The sequence below is a fragment of the Rhododendron vialii genome, chromosome 4a (assembly GCF_030253575.1).
Source record: "Rhododendron vialii isolate Sample 1 chromosome 4a, ASM3025357v1".
Lineage (NCBI taxonomy): Eukaryota > Viridiplantae > Streptophyta > Magnoliopsida > Ericales > Ericaceae > Rhododendron > Rhododendron vialii.
In genome coordinates, this window is record NC_080560.1 from 5,474,029 (window position 1) to 5,494,037 (window position 20,009).

General features: G+C 38.4%; 1 protein-coding gene, 2 long non-coding RNA genes and 1 pseudogene across 11 annotated transcripts in view; all 4 read right to left on the reverse strand.

The window, feature by feature from the left end:
* The window catches only part of LOC131322418 (probable leucine-rich repeat receptor-like serine/threonine-protein kinase At3g14840), a 156,536-nt gene that overhangs the window by 125,824 nt on the left and 10,703 nt on the right, over window positions 1-20,009 (reverse strand). The window contains exons 17-24 of one of the 8 annotated variants that reach the window (XM_058353746.1): window positions 19,563-19,942; window positions 18,538-18,739; window positions 16,809-16,946; window positions 16,399-16,517; window positions 16,090-16,300; window positions 15,636-15,873; window positions 14,876-15,026; window positions 13,120-13,973 (exon numbers count right to left, since the gene is read on the reverse strand). The exons of 6 other annotated variants lie outside the window; for them this stretch is intronic. In XM_058353746.1, coding sequence (XP_058209729.1) covers window positions 13,533-13,973; window positions 14,876-15,026; window positions 15,636-15,873; window positions 16,090-16,300; window positions 16,399-16,517; window positions 16,809-16,946; window positions 18,538-18,739; window positions 19,563-19,942 — 1,880 coding nt within the window. In that variant the 3' untranslated portion in view covers window positions 13,120-13,532. Of the gene's footprint in view, window positions 1-13,119; window positions 13,974-14,875; window positions 15,027-15,635; window positions 15,874-16,089; window positions 16,301-16,398; window positions 16,518-16,808; window positions 16,947-18,537; window positions 18,740-19,562; window positions 19,943-20,009 lie in introns of those variants that run through there. One more of the 8 variants, XM_058353747.1, reaches the window with a different exon arrangement.
* On the reverse strand, window positions 110-11,926 carry LOC131322435 (protein trichome birefringence-like 41; annotated as a pseudogene).
* Window positions 1,365-3,852, reverse strand: LOC131322439 (uncharacterized). The gene is made up of 2 exons (XR_009198839.1): window positions 3,405-3,852; window positions 1,365-1,679 (listed from the first exon to the last, which is right to left on the reverse strand). It is a non-coding gene; the product is annotated as an uncharacterized LOC131322439 (long non-coding RNA).
* LOC131322437 (uncharacterized) lies at window positions 4,171-9,180 on the reverse strand. 2 transcript variants are annotated; one of them, XR_009198836.1, is made up of 3 exons: window positions 5,965-9,067; window positions 5,250-5,901; window positions 4,171-5,094 (listed from the first exon to the last, which is right to left on the reverse strand). It is a non-coding gene; the product is annotated as an uncharacterized LOC131322437 (long non-coding RNA). The 2 variants fall into 2 exon arrangements; XR_009198835.1 differs by having other exon boundaries at window positions 5,250-9,180.

Sequence of the window (20,009 nt, forward strand, 5' to 3'; positions counted from 1 at the left end):
ACACTACTACTTCAAAAGACTCATTACTCACTAAACCCTTATTATTGAGTCCATGATTTTCTATAAAGACATTTCAATAGCTATAAATAATAAAATAAGCTCATCATTTTTAGTGAGAAATAAGTTGGAAAAGAATCTGGTTCCAAGTATCAGGGACTCTTGCAACACACCGGCCAATGGGTGCAATCAAGTCCTCTTCCGCCACTATTTCCATAAATTGAAGGATGCCCATCTTTCCTCAGTTGGGATAGGGAGGTTATGTCGAGCAGAGTGACAGGCTTCTTGATCTTGCTCAAGGCCCTTCTCACCAAGGCAACGGCCGGCGGTAAGGCTCCCGGATACTTTGAGCCCAATAACGGCGTCATTTGCCCCCTGCATTTGTTCGCTCCGCGTTCGTTCCACTCCATGCCTCTGGTTAAAGCACAGGCAATATTATTAATGACAAATCAATAATGGTTATGGTTAATTAGAAGTAAGTACTCCATCCGTCCTACAATTTTCGGGTTTTTTTTTTTAATTGTTACTTTTAGAGAAAAATAAATACATTTTTAATTAGGACAAAGAATTTGAGAAATTACTGACAAAAGTACTTTATTTTTTAGTTTGAAAATAGCAAAAGAAATCAAAAAGGACTAAAGTTAGAGAAGATAGAGTTGTTCCTCTAGAAAAAATTAAGAAATTTTATTTTTTTTTTGGAGAGGCAAAAATTTATCAATCTCTGAAATTATTACAAAGATTAAAGAAACAATGACTTGAAAGCATCATATTCTGAAACTAAGTAAGAACAATCCTGTGCTAAAAAATCCGAGATTGACAAGAAGCCAACCAAGAAAACACCCATGGAATATGATGTCGTTCAAGTAATGCAAGCATGAAGAAAGTTCTCAGGAAAGCAATGCATGCATGCATGGGTGCCAAGATATGATTTTTGCACTTCCTTTTTATCCACATGGAATTATCAAACAATCCTTACTTATTCACTCACTTTTCACATACTAAGGGCATTTTTGTCATTTCATGTGAACAAAGACAAGAAAAAGAGTGCAAACAGATAAAAGGGGAGGGCAAAAATTATTTTTCCTTTTTTGACATACAAAAATACAGGACCGCTAATTAGTACTCCATTCGCCCCATTTTAATTGTCTTTTTTGGAAGTCTGTGTCACTTTTCAACTGATTATATTTTGTATTATAAAACTAATCAAGATCTATCAAACAAGATTTATATTGAATATATAATTTTCATTACCGATTTAAAGATATAACTAGTTTTTTATCCGGTTGGAATAGAACCAAGAACAATTAAATTGGAATGGATGGAGTAAAAGTTGGCCACCACCCATTAATTAAAGAGATTACCGGTAATTGTCACGCCCTCGATTTTTGACATAAATAATAAACACTTTTAATAAATAAAGTCCTCACTGTAATACAAATAATACCCCAAAAGACCTTTCTGTTCACTGTTCTCAAATAAAATTCAATGAGTACATCCCTGGCTCGAGGCCCTAAGTTATCGAAATACCAATGTCCGAAGAAAATAATATTACAGTTCTAACAAATGTCTTTCCAAAAATACCCCTTTCGAATCAAATGCAAATAATCGCCTCTTTTATACCTTTGAAAGACATGATCAATAAGCACGATATGCACGCCATGCCAACTTCCTTATTTTTGTACCTGAAAATGATAGGGTTTGAGCATACACGTGCCCAGTAGAGAAATCTATACGCAAGTTATAGGAAAATATGATGAGTTATGCATCTAGAGTGAGAGTGTAACGACAGATAAGCCCAAGTACACAAGACTGTCAACAGTAGCACACTATGATCAGGGATTCTAGGCGACCTATATGAAGGATCTATCTGCTCATATGTCAAACAAGGACCATCAATATTCCTACATCATTCTAAGTAAATAAACAACAGCCTTAGTACCATTCATTACATCTCGTACAATTTCACAATCTTTCACATTCCACATTTCATCACCAAATCCCATTTCTCATTATCATCAGTCGCCAGAATCTCTTTCATCAACTTCATAAACCAATTTCATGTCATGTGTCTGAGCCTAAGCTCCTGCCAGGCACTTACTCGATAACGAGCCCTGAAAGCGTACGATTTGAGCATACAGCTCCTGCCAGGCATTTACTCATTTAAGAGCCCTGAAATTATACGATTTGAGCATATAGCTCCTGCCAGGCATTTACTCATTTAAGAGCCCTGAAATTATACGATTTGAGCATATAGCTCCTGCCAGGCATTTACTCATTGAAGAGCCCTGAAAGATCTCTTTGTGACTATTTGTCATCACGTTCATTCCGCGTTCCACAAACATCAAATCATTCAATCGAATCCAAAAGTCATTTAATCATTTTAATCAAACAAGTACTCCTCTACCAATTAAGCACGTCACAACATTTCTTATAGTCTACGACGTTCACGGACTCCTTCACGCTACTATAGCCTTTACGACGATACTCCAACTATGCTAACGAAAAACCAATGGCCCAGATACGTTCGACGAGTCGTACGATACGATCTTTCAAGCTTAGGAATGATTGTCAAATATTCTAATTTTCAGCAGAGTAGTTCGTGTTCAAAAATTTATTAAAAATAGCATACTCAATAACTTTCAATGATTCCAATGCCAAAACATCACCAACTTACCCATCTTTAAAACCTACAAGGACCCATAACCAATAGGGTCGTTTAACCATAGCTAATCAATGAAGAACACTGCTCAGTGAGCTGCCCAGATTTTCAGATTACAAGGCAATCTTCTACAAATCACTATAAATCGAGTTCTTAATATTTTTGAGTGATTCCAGTCTCAATAGTTGGGCGATTGAATGAACTTTGAAAGACGCAAAGGAACCCTAGTCAAATCTGCACTCCAAGGGTGATTAAACAGGGGTTTACCGAGGCTACACGAATCTGCCTGACAGATTGACATACCTCCACTCAATCGATCATAACTTTTTGTGTACTAAGAGTTTTAAGACGATTCCAGTGGCGAATGAAAGCTGACTTCGAGGTCTTCGAACCGATATAAAGTTTGCATAAAACGAACATCGGACGAGGAAGTTATGGTCGTTCGAAGTGGGCTGAAACCCAGAAAACGAGACAGATTGCAGACCAGTATTCTAGATATCACCATAAATTCAATTCTCAACGGTTTCAAGTGATTCCAGCGGCATTAGAACGGGCTTTAAGTCTACTCTATTTCATACGAAGGAACCAAAATTCAATTATGAGCTTAAGGCGGCAGAAAACCCCAACAACGAAGACCCTGTTCTGCAGAATTTCGGAAATGAAAGGGATAGTCTCAAACAACGATTTTAAGCACGATCTATCAACATAATCAACATACAAACGCATAACAAGCGTAAGAAATCCCTACCTCATGGGTTTTGAGCAAAACCCAACCCTTTGACCAAGTCAACCGAGTTCTCACGTGGCCCGATCGTAATTTTTCTTGGATATTCGGAAAGCCCGCGCTCCGTAGAACAACTTTAATACTCGGGCCTTGTCCAGAATCTCACCCTAGGTGGATGAAATCGAAGAGAGAAGAGAGGAGAAAAAAATTTCGGAGGAGAGAGAGAGACAGTGAGCCGAAGAGTGAGGGAGAGAAATGGGAGAATTATTCTCCCTGGGAAAAAGATAAAGGTGGGGGAGGAATCCCCCGCTTCTCGCGCTACACACACACGTGCACCTCTCACATAATTACCATTATATCCTTTCACGAACACGCCACACCGTAAATCCATACCGTCTATCTCGACAAGTCATACGATTGCAAAAGAAAAATACGGTCCAAAAAAATATGGGTCTCTACATCCTACCCTCCTTAAAAATAATTTCGTCCTCGAAATTTGCTCATCCAAGTCCAACCAAGTCACAAACCACAATACCAAACCTCATACTGCCATCTCATAATAATCACATCATCCTCTCCTTTCTATGTAGACCCTCTCTTTTTTTTTTTCTGATTACTCCACGAAATCCTCACTATTATTATGGTTCTACCACTCAACACTCAATCGCAAACCACTATCATTTTATCAAATCCTCAAGTCTTCACATCTGTACAAAATTCTTAGACTCCACTTACCAACATGACAATCACATCAAAATCCAACAAACAATCTCCTTACGTTCTCTAAGTATTTCTCGAAATTTCTAGAAGGACAAATTAAGCTGCTCAGAAAAACTCGAATTCTAAACTCCAAGTTCTATCTTTTTCAATCAACATCAATCAATGAATCAAACCTTTACTCACCAATCCAAAGAACCTCAAATAATCTCCATTGGAATAAAACTAATAAGCCTCGAATTCTAAACCACATAATAACTCATCACCCATTGCTCAGCTATAAACATCCACTCATAATGGTCAAACTGCCCATACTTCAATCTATTGATCTTTCTCTCGACTTTAAGAATAAACACACCTCACAACTTATTCAATTCTATTGATTCTGCTAATAATTGTCAACACAACCAAACACATATAAACAAAACCGCTAGCCACAATCACCAACTCACACCTCTGGCTACCCATATAACTCTTTTACCAACTCGGCTTAAACCCCATCTACTTTTTCGTCCATTCAACATTCCAACATAACCAATAGTCTAGCAATACTCCACATTCCCTAGCCCGCTGAGAATCACCACTGGTTTCTATTTTCGGAAACTTAAACTCACTTCTATGGTAATGCGTCCCTTCTACATAACTTTTCACAACACACATTAAAACCGTTCTAGTAAAATATCAATCCACTATTTTCCTTAAACCCAATTCTCCAAACATCGTTACTACTACTCAGGAAAGGCATACACTCGTAGCAACTACCCACATAAGCATCACTGTTTATTCTACATCGTATACTAAAAGCAAATTTCTCGCATTGAGATTACATAATAAATCAAACATGTAGGTTAAAGCTAAACAACAGCACATTTCATTCACGAAATATTTCAACAACCCACGGTACAATTTAGTAGCTTACACAACACCAAACACATCCACGCATTAATAGACTCACTCAGTATCCAGCAGACTCACCAACTCACAAAGTATCCACAGACTCACAAAGTATCCAACAGATTCACCAAGTATCCACGGACTCACAAAGTATCCACGGACTCACAAAGTATCCAACGGATTCACCAAGTATCCACGGACTCACAAAGTATCCAACGGATTCACCAAGTATCCACGGACTCACAAAGTATCCTATACTTCACATTTCATGGCTCTAGAAAGCCCAATGGTAATCTCGTTCTTTTCAACTTCATCATACCTTTCACATGTTCTGTTCACCCATCAATCTCAAATACTCTCGTCAATTAGTCTACTCAAGTCACATGTTTCCCATTTTCACAATCTCAAATATCACATAACAAATACACAACATCAATATTAATCATTTCTCTATCAACTTTACAATCACATGGCATTTCATCACCCAAATACCTACACAATGTGTGCAATAGTTGCACTAACGAACTTCCAAAACTATTGATTATCTCGATACCAAAATTTAAACACCAATACAAGCACAAACAAATTTACAAACTCCTTCCTAAATACCAACAAGACTAGAGGGTTGCAAACAGCATGTCTATACTTCTCATCACATTCTAAGATTCCAACTACTTCTCACCTAAGAATCAATTCTCTCACACCAATATCTTTTAACAGTTCCGCTCACCACAAGTTTCACAGCTAACAAATTTCTTCTTTCAACTAAGTAGTCATAACGACATCAATTTTCCTCAAAGATATTTACCACAATTGTACTCAACCTCAATAATATCAACCACACTATTCTCATCACCATCACTGCTATCACTACCACTATTTAAACATTAGTCCCTCTCAAATCTATCACCTCAAGTCTTCTTCCTTTTTTTTTTTTACCATCCTATCAAAACTACACCACCACGACATTCACCTCAACAATGAAGACTACGACACCATAACACTTCATTTTTCTACGAAATTCCTACGTAGAGTCATCTATCTCAAGCCTAGAGATCTAACACCTATACACAATCCTAGTGTCCAATTGACTTTCCGAGACTTCCATCTAGAAGGAGCGGTGATCAAGCGCCTCTTCCAATTGGATCTCATCGGTAGTCGCTTGGGTGTCCAGGAGACACATACTGTATCTAAACACCCTACCTATAACCCTCATATTCTTATCTCAACTTTAGATACTTATATCTCGTATGTAGGTTCGACTTGCCCTACCTATGCTTATATTAACTGTCTCAGTAACTACCACTACAGTAACCAACCACAGTTATCACCACAACACGACTTTACCTTCCAAACACATTCAAGACACGCACTAACTCAATTCCCAATGCATATATTATTCACCTTATACTTATACCTTACACAGTTTATCTCACATAGGCTTAACTTAACACATTTGAAACTTAACACATAATCCAAACAATTCAATTAAAAACACATTTAACACTCATCTCATAAGTCATATCAACATTCCATCCCTTTTATCACATGCTATCTTATATTTTGCTTCACACGTCAATATAGCCACAATCACTACAATGAGGTCCAAGCCTCCAACTTCCCAATGCAGGTCAACAACTCAATGTCACTCTACCATAATACAAAATGCGACACCTCAATAATGTACCGACTCATTCATGCAAGCATACTTGTGTTTTGAAAAAAAATATGCAACGAATTTTGAACCCATGAGACTAAAAGTCTCCCCACGGTCTCTAGGTATTCTAAACATATGCTCTGATACCAAGTTGTCACGCCCTCGATTTTTGACATAAATAATAAACACTTTTAATAAATAAAGTCCTCACTGTAATACAAATAATACCCCAAAAGACCTTTCTGTTCACTGTTCTCAAATAAAATTCAATGAGTACATCCCTGGCTCGAGGCCCTAAGTTATCGAAATACCAATGTCCGAAGAAAATAATATTACAGTTCTAACAAATGTCTTTCCAAAAATACCCCTTTCGAATCAAATGCAAATAATCGCCTCTTTTATACCTTTGAAAGACATGATCAATAAGCACGATATGCACGCCATGCCAACTTCCTTATTTTTGTACCTGAAAATGATAGGGTTTGAGCATACACGTGCCCAGTAGAGAAATCTATACGCAAGTTATAGGAAAATATGATGAGTTATGCATCTAGAGTGAGAGTGTAACGACAGATAAGCCCAAGTACACAAGACTGTCAACAGTAGCACACTATGATCAGGGATTCTAGGCGACCTATATGAAGGATCTATCTGCTCATATGTCAAACAAGGACCATCAATATTCCTACATCATTCTAAGTAAATAAACAACAGCCTTAGTACCATTCATTACATCTCGTACAATTTCACAATCTTTCACATTCCACATTTCATCACCAAATCCCATTTCTCATTATCATCAGTCGCCAGAATCTCTTTCATCAACTTCATAAACCAATTTCATGTCATGTGTCTGAGCCTAAGCTCCTGCCAGGCACTTACTCGATAACGAGCCCTGAAAGCGTACGATTTGAGCATACAGCTCCTGCCAGGCATTTACTCATTTAAGAGCCCTGAAATTATACGATTTGAGCATATAGCTCCTGCCAGGCATTTACTCATTTAAGAGCCCTGAAATTATACGATTTGAGCATATAGCTCCTGCCAGGCATTTACTCATTGAAGAGCCCTGAAAGATCTCTTTGTGACTATTTGTCATCACGTTCATTCCGCGTTCCACAAACATCAAATCATTCAATCGAATCCAAAAGTCATTTAATCATTTTAATCAAACAAGTACTCCTCTACCAATTAAGCACGTCACAACATTTCTTATAGTCTACGACGTTCACGGACTCCTTCACGCTACTATAGCCTTTACGACGATACTCCAACTATGCTAACGAAAAACCAATGGCCCAGATACGTTCGACGAGTCGTACGATACGATCTTTCAAGCTTAGGAATGATTGTCAAATATTCTAATTTTCAGCAGAGTAGTTCGTGTTCAAAAATTTATTAAAAATAGCATACTCAATAACTTTCAATGATTCCAATGCCAAAACATCACCAACTTACCCATCTTTAAAACCTACAAGGACCCATAACCAATAGGGTCGTTTAACCATAGCTAATCAATGAAGAACACTGCTCAGTGAGCTGCCCAGATTTTCAGATTACAAGGCAATCTTCTACAAATCACTATAAATCGAGTTCTTAATATTTTTGAGTGATTCCAGTCTCAATAGTTGGGCGATTGAATGAACTTTGAAAGACGCAAAGGAACCCTAGTCAAATCTGCACTCCAAGGGTGATTAAACAGGGGTTTACCGAGGCTACACGAATCTGCCTGACAGATTGACATACCTCCACTCAATCGATCATAACTTTTTGTGTACTAAGAGTTTTAAGACGATTCCAGTGGCGAATGAAAGCTGACTTCGAGGTCTTCGAACCGATATAAAGTTTGCATAAAACGAACATCGGACGAGGAAGTTATGGTCGTTCGAAGTGGGCTGAAACCCAGAAAACGAGACAGATTGCAGACCAGTATTCTAGATATCACCATAAATTCAATTCTCAACGGTTTCAAGTGATTCCAGCGGCATTAGAACGGGCTTTAAGTCTACTCTATTTCATACGAAGGAACCAAAATTCAATTATGAGCTTAAGGCGGCAGAAAACCCCAACAACGAAGACCCTGTTCTGCAGAATTTCGGAAATGAAAGGGATAGTCTCAAACAACGATTTTAAGCACGATCTATCAACATAATCAACATACAAACGCATAACAAGCGTAAGAAATCCCTACCTCATGGGTTTTGAGCAAAACCCAACCCTTTGACCAAGTCAACCGAGTTCTCACGTGGCCCGATCGTAATTTTTCTTGGATATTCGGAAAGCCCGCGCTCCGTAGAACAACTTTAATACTCGGGCCTTGTCCAGAATCTCACCCTAGGTGGATGAAATCGAAGAGAGAAGAGAGGAGAAAAAAATTTCGGAGGAGAGAGAGAGACAGTGAGCCGAAGAGTGAGGGAGAGAAATGGGAGAATTATTCTCCCTGGGAAAAAGATAAAGGTGGGGGAGGAATCCCCCGCTTCTCGCGCTACACACACACGTGCACCTCTCACATAATTACCATTATATCCTTTCACGAACACGCCACACCGTAAATCCATACCGTCTATCTCGACAAGTCATACGATTGCAAAAGAAAAATACGGTCCAAAAAAATATGGGTCTCTACAGTAATGATGAGGAGAAATCCCTTGAAAGAAAACCCTAGTTTTGGATGGATCAATGTTGGTGTCCACCCAATTACCCCATGTACCCAGCGCCTTCTCGAACGCAGCCGTCCGATCCATGTCCTTCACTACCTGATCTCCTGCTTGTATATAATCCCATCTGGAAATTCAAAATTACTACTGAATTAAGATAACAACTTTTTAATTAATCAGTATAATAGTAGTAATTTTTAAGGAGCAAATTAAAGGGTTGAGAGAAGTTTTGACTCACGGTTGGTGGGCTCCTCTGTAACCCCACCAGTGCCACGTGTTGAAGATCAGCATGTCCATCCCTCTCCAATTCTTGCCATCCTCAATGGAGTCAAGCTTCAAGATTCGACCCTTGCTTTCTTTTATAATGTCCACCAAGAACACATTGCGATCAAACATCACTTTAACTCCATATCCCTGCACCATCACCAAATGATTTGATTATTTTTTGATTTAGTTATACTGTGTTGTGTGCTGAGTCCTCTTGTTTTAAGAAGAATGAGCGGTTTGGATCGTTGTTGCGGAATCCTGGGTGGGCCTTACAAAAAAAGTGTTTGCATTATCTGTGCTTAATTCATCTGTGGGGATAGCACAATTCCAATAAGAATTCCAAAAATTTCATCCCTATTGTCACTTCCATCCGGGTCGTCCAATTTTGGCAATGAATAGCTCAGATTTCATCTCTACAATGAATGGATGGACGACTGAGAAGTGAGAACTGTTCGATCGAGATGAAATCTGAACCGTCCATTACCGAAATGGACGACTCAGATGGGAACAACACATAGGGTCCCCGAGTTCCTCCAATTCGCTCGTGGTAATGCATTTTCATTGAATTGATTTTAAAAGCAGCAATCACACCCGGGCATGCCCGCGATGTTAAGTAGTGATTATTCGGTGCTCCAAGAGCACCGCCACGTACTCACGTAGTGTTTTGGGGATATCTACCACCACACATTTAAGTGGATTCCATATATGCATTTAGTCCTAAGCTCCACATGAATGCGTGGTAATAAAAACCCTTGACACACTATGTGGCGGTACTCCAAGACAGCGAGTTATAATTTTCGGGATGTCAAAGAGAGTTTGAAGTGTTACTCGACCATACCTTGATTGTGAATGTGGAGATCATACCAGATCTCTTTAGAGTGTATTTTAAATTAGGCCTTGCATTGTAGAGCAAGCATGTCAAGGACTGCCATTGGTCTCGAACCAAGGAATCCTCTACAAACATGATTTTATTCCCTTTGAATTTCTTCAAGAACCCAACTCCATCAAATCTACAATATCCAAATTATTTCACCCCATAATCTAGCAAAAATGCAAAAATCCAGTATAAAGTCATAAACAAACAAACCCCCCGCCCCGCGCGCACTCACACACACACACAGAAATTTTTAAGTCAGAGATCCCTAATTTTGTTACGGTCCACACCTTATTGTTCCTAATCAAATTTTGATAATTTGAACCGTTCAATGTGTTTAAGATGTGTTATTAAGAGTACCAGCAAGAAATCGGCAAAAAATATGACCGGAAAAGGCTTGATCTAAGCAGTTTTTTTTATAAAATGAGCATTTTATAAAAAAAATTGCTTAGATCAAGCCCTTTCTGATCATTTGTTTTTCTGATTTCTCTTGGGTACCATTAAAAACACGTTTTAAACACATTGAACGGTTCGGATTATCAAAATTTGATCGAAAAAGTAGACTTTCGCACGAGATGCGATTCGTAAGAAAAATCAGGGATCCCTGACCTGAAGAAGACTGAAATATATATACATATTTACGTACGTAATTACGTGGTTAAAATAAGGAGGAAGACGTAATTTTAAGATGTGGATTCTAAACTTACATGCACTCTATAAAAAAAGGGCAAACCCAATGCCCGGGGCTACAACCTTAATCCTGCAAGTAGAGATGGTGTTTTCACGATTCAAACCCGTGACCCCTAAGTCATAATTGAGCAATTTCACCGTTGCGCCAAGCCTGCCCTTCATGCACTCTATTTAACATGTGAAATAAAAGTTGTAGGTTCACAATTAATACTACTTTGACTAAGAATAAACAGTTTGGGGCATAGGTCCTTTTTTCTTTTTCTTTTTATAATTGGGTGTATTAAGCTTAATCTCACCTCTATTGGCTCCCTTGGTCCTATTTCATCGTTAATACGATTATTAGGCCTCATTACGTAAATAGTCCCCTTGTATCTATCGCTCCGTTGATACAACATTTAGACCTGATCACACACATACGATATTTAGGCCACAGTGTGTGTGATGACTACTTCCATGGAAAAAAGTTGATCCGATTACCGGGATCACATTATTCATCGTATTTGTTTTAAAACAAGGGATGATGCTTACCCAAAAAATGCATCATCCAGATTAAAACCACTCTTAGCTAAAAAAAAATCTAAACATAAGAACATAAGTAAATAAGTACTAAATAACTTTTGGTGTGGCGAAACGAGTACCTTTCTAAATTGCATCCAGTGGGCTGCCACCTGTATTGGAGATAGTCGCGATCGGGCCGTCCATTTTTCTGGCAATCAAATTCTTTCTCGATGAAGGGACACGTGGTGGAATTGTAGAGAGGGTACGATGGGTCCCTCACCCAACTCCCCTGGAACAAGTCACATTCCCTTAATTAAACACTTGTGCACATTTGCTAGCTCAATAGCAATAACATTGAGCAGCAGCACAGCCAAATTGCAACGAACCCACAAACCCATTTAGAGAGAGAGAGAAGGTTCTTCCAATAAAATTCCGCTCCTTACATATATTAGAGAGAGAGAGAGAGAGAGATGGGTAAGAGATTAATTGGCCGTGTGAACTGTTACGTTTGTAGTAACAAAAAGGAATAAAACTGTTGGGTTGTGAAATCTTGTAGCAGGGTTTATATTGTACTTCTTCTGATATTGGAGCGATTATGGAGTTTGCAAATTGGATGGGCATGTGCAATAGGAGACACCGGGACGATACAGGTATGTAGTGTGCAATTCGAACCGTTCATCTCTAGCAAATTGTGCACTACAGGGTCATCCGTCCCCGGTTTCATGCAGTAGGTGGGACCGATCCCGGTAAAGAGTCCGTTGGATGCATGGAATACATTATATATAGTAGGTGTTTTCGGAACTTTTAAGGGGAAATTAAAAAAAATTAAATGGAGTAACACTTACGACAGTTCAAGGTACATTCGTGAGCATGTATGTTACATATGTAGCCTTATTTTTATTGCTACATCGAACAGTTTTACCTCCTACTATCATAAATGCCGAATGTACACCGCAAAAGATTATGAAAATAAGATGTCCCCATCAAGAGTGCCAACACGATGGTCGAAATTGTTCATTAGCCTAGTAGAAAAGAATATCCGAGCAAAAAATCAAATTTTTCGTCCCTTTTTGAAATTCTTTCTAAGGGGGCCAACGAAACGAAAAACTCTAACCACAAAGGCTCAGGATGAGCATACAATGCCCAAGTCTATCAGAAGATGCTATGGTATCCCGCCTCTTGTCTGAAGGATACCCGACAAAAATGGCATAACCTAAACACAAATGGCATAACACATTACGTCATTTTTTTTCAAAAATGGCATAAAAACTCACACAAATGGGCATAGCACTACGGTGTCCCCCAGATAAGGTTACTATTCATTTGTTACGGTGTCCCCCCAAATGGCATAACAACTCAAACAAATAGGTATAACCATTCTCATACAGAGGCATAACGGGGGACACCGTAAGAGGAGACAAAGGGAGATACCCAAGTCATTCCCAAGTCTAGAAATCTGCAACTTGAAAGTTGTACCTGTCAATATAAAGTCTATAATAATAGTTATGATCTCTGTCATATCCATGATGTAAATATAGTACATATTATTACATGCTCAACTCTAAAAGGACCAAGAAAGTGTAAACCAAGAATTTGCAATTTCGGTTCATTTAAGCTAAATCACTAATGCAAGAGAAAGTGTAAACCAAGAATTTGCAGAAGCATTGTGCATTCATGTTTTTCTCTTTGCGTTTACAATTTGATCGCGTGGTTTTTCGCTCTTTGAGAGATATCATTAAAGCATTAAGCACGTTGCAACACAAGTATTTGTGCAATTTTGCAGAAGCATTGCGCATTAGGAAGCTGTAATGATATCCCCTAAAAAAGCTTAAAACCGATCGATCAAATTGTAAAAGGAAAACGAAAACATAAAGATCAATAATGTCAATATCCGGCACTTATCTAATAGACCGGTTTTCCAAAACTTTGGAGTCCCAGTTGAGGGGGTAGAGATCACCAGCAGATGCAGAAGAAGCAGTGTAGGGGTAGAGATCACCAGCAGACGCAGAAGAAGCAGTGTAGGGTCCATCAGTCGGCACAATCTGAATTTGGCCTTCACTTGTATCAGTCTCAAGGCTTTTTTGAAGCTCAATCATCATTCCCTTCAGTTTCATCTGCTCATTGGAGGCATCCGGATCTGGAACTGATGACGTCTCGGGGACTGTTCTGCCTTCGAGCATGCTGACAACTGAAGACATTGCAGGCCTAACAGCTGGTGACACGTTGGCGCACAGAAGAGCTACATTTATCATCACTGTGATCTCTGTTTTGTTGAAGTCTAAACCCAACTTAGGATCCACCAGCTCCATCAAATCGCCTTTCTGCTTCAAGACAAGTGCCTACGGAGAAATACTCGTTACATTAGAACTCGAGTCCCAGTTATGCATGGGTTTTGATTTGAAGAACATTTGTTTTAATGGAGATCAAAGACATGATAGAGGTGACTCTCAATAAAAAGAACGTAGACATTACTGCTACTAAGCACAGACACTATGTGCCTTATCTCTTTCCTTTTTCAATTTTTTTTCCTTGACACAACTCAGACGCTTGTGTCGTGTGTCTAGACACAAAATGCTGTTGATTGTATATCTGTACACTCGTTACTGAGTTCAAAATATTTGTGGTTAGTTGATGAGGTTAGCAAGTTAGTCTTCTTTACTGCATTGTGATGTTAACGAGTTGATCTAGTGTCTTGAATCATGTAGCATAACCTTTTTGTTTTTATGTTTAATGAGTATGAGTTTTACTACTTTTGGTGGTTTATGCATGTTCGATTTTTTATATACCAAATACAAGTACAGAAACAAATGTGTAATGTGTTGCAATATTCCCATTCGTGTCCGAATCTCTTCCTTTTTCCTTTTTTTTTTTTTTTGAGAAATACCCTTGGCTTCTGCCCCTATCGACGTCATGTCAATGTGCTCCCTGGCGTCATGTCAATGTGCTCCCTACCTGCATGTATATGTCCCATGTCCGGCTACATGCCTTTAAGCATCACTATAATTTTTTTGCTCACATGCCAACTTGTTTAAGAAGGTTTAAAGTTATGTGATTTGATAAGAAGTATATAGCCTTTCTCTCAAAACAGAGCAACAAAATTTGTAAAGTACATCATGTTCCACCCATTTTGATATTTGTATCAATCTAATGATAGAATCCAAATCTGTATCATCATGGTTGATATATCGGCAGAAGATGTTGTAACCAAAAATGCAAGATTAGAAAGAAGTAATCAATATACCCAATCAAGAAGATATAAACAGTACTCCTTTGTCCTGTAACTTGTGTTGCTTCTCCCACTGACAATCTCCAATGCGACTATTCCAAAGCTATAAACGTCTGCTTTGTCAGTCAAGTAACCACGCATTGCATACTCAGGTGCCATATATCCGCTGCATGTAAACAATTGTCACATACAAGTGTCCTATTATTGAAATGATTGGTATACATTGTTGCACGTATTTCCTAACAACTTAAGCGGTAACTTAAGATAGTATCACAACTCCAGTACGGATGTTTTGCGTCTCCACGTGCAAGACAGGGTTGCACGTGAGGGAGAGTATGAGAATAGCTTGATATACATTGTTGATCGCATTTCCTAATAGCCTAACCTTGTAGGACAATTGGTAACTTAACAGCTATATGCATGATATATATGGTCCAGTAATGCTATTTACAGGGAACATAAAACCACAGCTTTAAATCCTCATAAGAAGTTAACCGTGTTTATGGTCAATGCACCTACGAACTATTATAACTAAAGAGGGCTACCCAGTGCACAAGGCTCCTACTACTGCACAGTTTAGGGAAAGGTTGGATGTACGGAACCTTTATAGCAAGCAGAGAGGCTATTTCTGGGACTCGGATATGAACTATTATAATTGGAAAAAGAGATAGAGAAAAAAATATCCACCGGCAACAAAAACTAAAAAGTATGAAAACAAGGGAGAAAACATGATAACAACAGTATAGCATGGACGGAATGAAGCATGGGGACTCACTAGGTTCCAGCAATTCTGGTGCTGATGTGGGTATCATCCTCTTCATCAAGTTTGGCCAGACCAAAATCAGAAATCTTTGGGTTAAGATTTTTATCAAGCAGCACATTAGTGGCCTTGATATCTCTATGGACAATTTTAAGTCTTGATTCTTCATGGAGATAAGCCAAACCTCTAGCTATGCCAATGCAGATCTTGTACCTTGTCGGCCAATCCAATTGCAACTGGCATTCTTCTGGGCCTTTAAATCACCAAATGAACAAGCATATAGACATACGAGTCAGCTAAAAATCGAAAATTTAGGGGGAATTTCCATTCCAACTTTTTAAGGGGACTTAAAAGTTGGACGCCCTGAAATGAACTGACGTAAGGTTATGGAACAAGTATTGCATTCTAAATATGTACGTGCATGGATGCTATAATATTGAATGCAATTGAATAAAGATTTAGAGTTTACCAAACAAAGCACGTGCAAGACTATTGTTCTCCATGTATTCATATACCAGCAACAATTGATTTCCCTCGATACAACATCCATACAGCTTTACAAGATGAGGGTGTTGCAGAGCAGAAATCATTCCTATTTCATTCACAAACTCTCGATTTCCTTGCTTTGATTTGGAAGAAAGTTGCTTTACAGCAATTACAGTGCCATCTAATAGAAGTCCCTACAGTTCACGATTTTTTCTTATTAGACAGGATGCATTACCATACTTAGATGTGACGATGAAGCACCGTAGAGTAATCTGTACGTCTTGTAGGATACCTTGTATACTGAACCAAAACCGCCTTCCCCGATCTTATTAGCTTCATCAAAATTATCTGTGGCAGCTTTGATTTGCCTCAAAGTAAATGAACCAGTCTGCAGGTCTAGACCCTTCAGATCTATTAAAGCAGTCAAGTAAGTTAAGTGAATTCATAGGAAAAAATGATAAGCCATAATCCTAATATTTGAGTGCTAGTGAAGTGCTGAATGTTTTGATATATGAACGATGCTTTGAAGAATAATTATCTTTAAACAAGTTGAGATGCGTGACGACATCATTGTAAGATTACATACTAGTCAAGGGACAAAAGATTTGAATGAAAACCGAGAAATATCAGATAAGTCAGAAAGATGAAAAATGGACACGGTAAGAAAATATATATGTAGTACAATTTTACTGTATCAAATACCTTGATCCATTGTGTCTTTGCGGATTAGAAATCCTCTCCACCAAAGAATACCAAGAAGCAGGATGATAATAAAGGCTGCTGCAGCCACGATACCAACCACAGCGCCTGCAGATATTCCTTTTGATGGCGGTTCATAATCTGCATGGAAGAGGGGGACAAAACGAAGATAAAGGAGATAATGTAAGAGGTTTTGACTTTGCACAATGGCAATCGCTATTTGCGGCAAAAAAAAAAGTGAGGTAGTAAGGTTTTCAGATTTCTCCCTACAATCTCTCCCAGACCCTATAGGTGCAGGAGCATTGTCCATTGGGATGACCGATAGATATTATGATATTGTGAAGGTGATAAACAGTTTAATGAGCACAAATTTACTACTACCGATAGTAAATTTAATTTCAGGAGAAATGAGTTACTTCACACATGCACCTTTAACATGTTCATATACATTTTGAAAGACGAATGAAACCTTTTAGCCAGCAACCTATATTAACACTAAGTTGCGTTTATTCTGTCGTAATGTGTACATCAATATGGAGGAATGTCTCATCAATTTAATCATGTGTCTGCTAATGAGATGCCTTGAAAGTTGAAACTAAGGTATCCAAATTTACACATAATTTTGAGTTGTTTGGTTAAACATTCCAATGAAACAGTATCAGCCAAAGGATAAAAGCATATCCATTTGTCGAACGAATGTGAAAGATATCTGTTTGTCTCATGGTTAGTTATCTACTTCTATAGCATAGCTATGAAAATGAGACAAACAAAATTGTGTTCCATTTTGTTCATGGAAATTCATAGTGAAACATGAGTAATCACCAACAGCTGACAATTTGATACCGGATTTTTCTAATGGGAAGGAAGAAAAGTAAAAAGAGGATAAAAGGATAGTCGTTCACCACCCATAGTCAAAATCAACGGGATACAGATCGATGATACCAAATTGATACCGGATTTTTCAAATGGGACGAAAGAAAAGTAAAAAAGGGATAAACGCTCACCACCCATGTCAAGGAATCAATGGGATACAGATGACACCACCCGAGGATTTAAAGAGGGATACAGGGCGTAGGGATCGCTCACCACTCAAAGGAATCCACCTAAGAGATACAAAAACGAAGAAGAAGTGATATACTTCTCACTAGCCAAAGGCTATACTTAAAAACACAAACTTCGGATTTCATTCATAGCGAAGGAATATATAGGCTTTGGAACAACCCTCTATGAATAGGAAAAGACATTTACATTTTCAACACTCAAATTAAAAAAGATTTGACCTTAGACTAATAGAAAAATGTGTTTGACTCCAAAAACTTAAAAGACACTTAGAAAATTAAAACATAAAAATATTCCTAGAGTAATTCAAGATACTATGAGAAATGCAAAAGACCAACTCGATACTTGTTAGGAGAAAACAAAATATTTATTGTCACGAAACTCCGTTGTCACAGTTTTACCCGTGACTAGAGTTCATCTCTTAACATCCCAAAGTTTTGGAAAGAAGAGAGCAAAAGGTCAAGGGAACATTTCATACGATATTATGAATAATTCCACATCGTTCCCCATGAGTCCGCCATGAAAAAAGACTTACTTTCCTTAATTCATCTCCTTAATGTCAACAACCAATTAAGTAGCACTACTAAAAATTGTGAATATATTTTGTGTCCTAAAAATTATCCCAAGAAATCACAAAGAAACTTGAAGTCCAAAGGAGTTCTGTTCAGCTTACCAGGGTTGTCCACAGAAATAGCTGAAATGAGAGGACCATAAACTCCTCTAACGGGGAGACCAGTTGTCCCTTTTCCGGCCCAATACAAGCGGATCTCCAGTGTACCATCATCAGTCACATTTGCAGCATATGGTTTTTTGATTCCCTTACCAATGCCTCCTGCTGCATCCACAATGTTAAAATCCTTATCCACCAGCTTTCCCTACAACAATTTTCTTATGAGATCGATCATATGTTGTTTTGTTAAGCTTTCTTGATTTTTAAAAACTATTGAATTCGCATCCATGAGAGCCGAGAGGTGAAACACTCCCTCTGTCCCTCAGTTTTAGTCCTCTATTCCATTTAGGAATGTCCCGAAACATATTCCTCCTTATCAACTCACAAAACCTTTATTTATCTATTTCCAAAACTAACCTTCATAAGTGATGATAAAAGTATTAACAAATGAGTAAAAGGGATTTGCTGAATCAATGCTACGAAATTTGAACTCAATTACATTAATCGCATGCTCCATCAAAAAGTTGCATCTCACAAAAGGGACTAGCAGAATGGGATAGAGGGAGTACTAAATTGCTTGCAAATTTAATCTTCTCCTAAAAATCCACATAATTAGAATGAACCTTTTGGGTTCCGGACGCATGATTCGGCTTTGATTTGCTGCTTTGCTAAGTTAGTGGGGGGGGGGGGGGGGGGGGGGGGCGGGGGGGGTCAATACGTTAATTGGTGATATAAAATCCTAGGATATATTATGTACTATACGCAACTAATGTAACTAGTACATACATTCATTCGACAAATAGTGAAAACTGGTGAGCTGTGGATGTACCCAATTTCCCCATGGGAGAACCACGTGAAATTTCTGCATTGCACTTTTCTGTTTATGTACTTTGCTTGATTAATTCTTTTTGCGATGGTGGGTGTGTGTGTTAGGTCGATTCCACGACAGAACCCACTCACTTAACGGTACCTACTCTGCAACAATGAACCAAGAAAAGGAGGGGGGGAAAATAGAAAATGAAACTTACCTGAATGTAAATGTCAAATATACGTCTTCCAAGGCTGCTATAGCTTTTGCTATCATTGAACATAATTTCTGCAAAGTGAAGGGTTATACTGTAGTTTCCCTTTACTAGGCAGAACCCATAGTACGTCAGTGATATGGGCGAAATTCGTGCATCATTGTACAGCTCGGAATTGTTCACAGAAAGTCTTGATGAATTTGTCGAAATAAAAGGATCTAGAGAGCGATCATCGTCCATGAAGTTGCCAGTGCTACTAAACTCCCAGTTTGTTGTTGTACTTCGGTAGAAATTTGAAGGCCCACTTTCATCTTCATCACGTTCATACTTATTTCCATCAAGAGATACGTCTTTACCACCACAATTTATGTGGAATGAAGACCATTCTGATAAAACATAACAAGATCATGTCTACCGTTTAATAAACAACATAGAACTTTCTAAAGAGAGGCT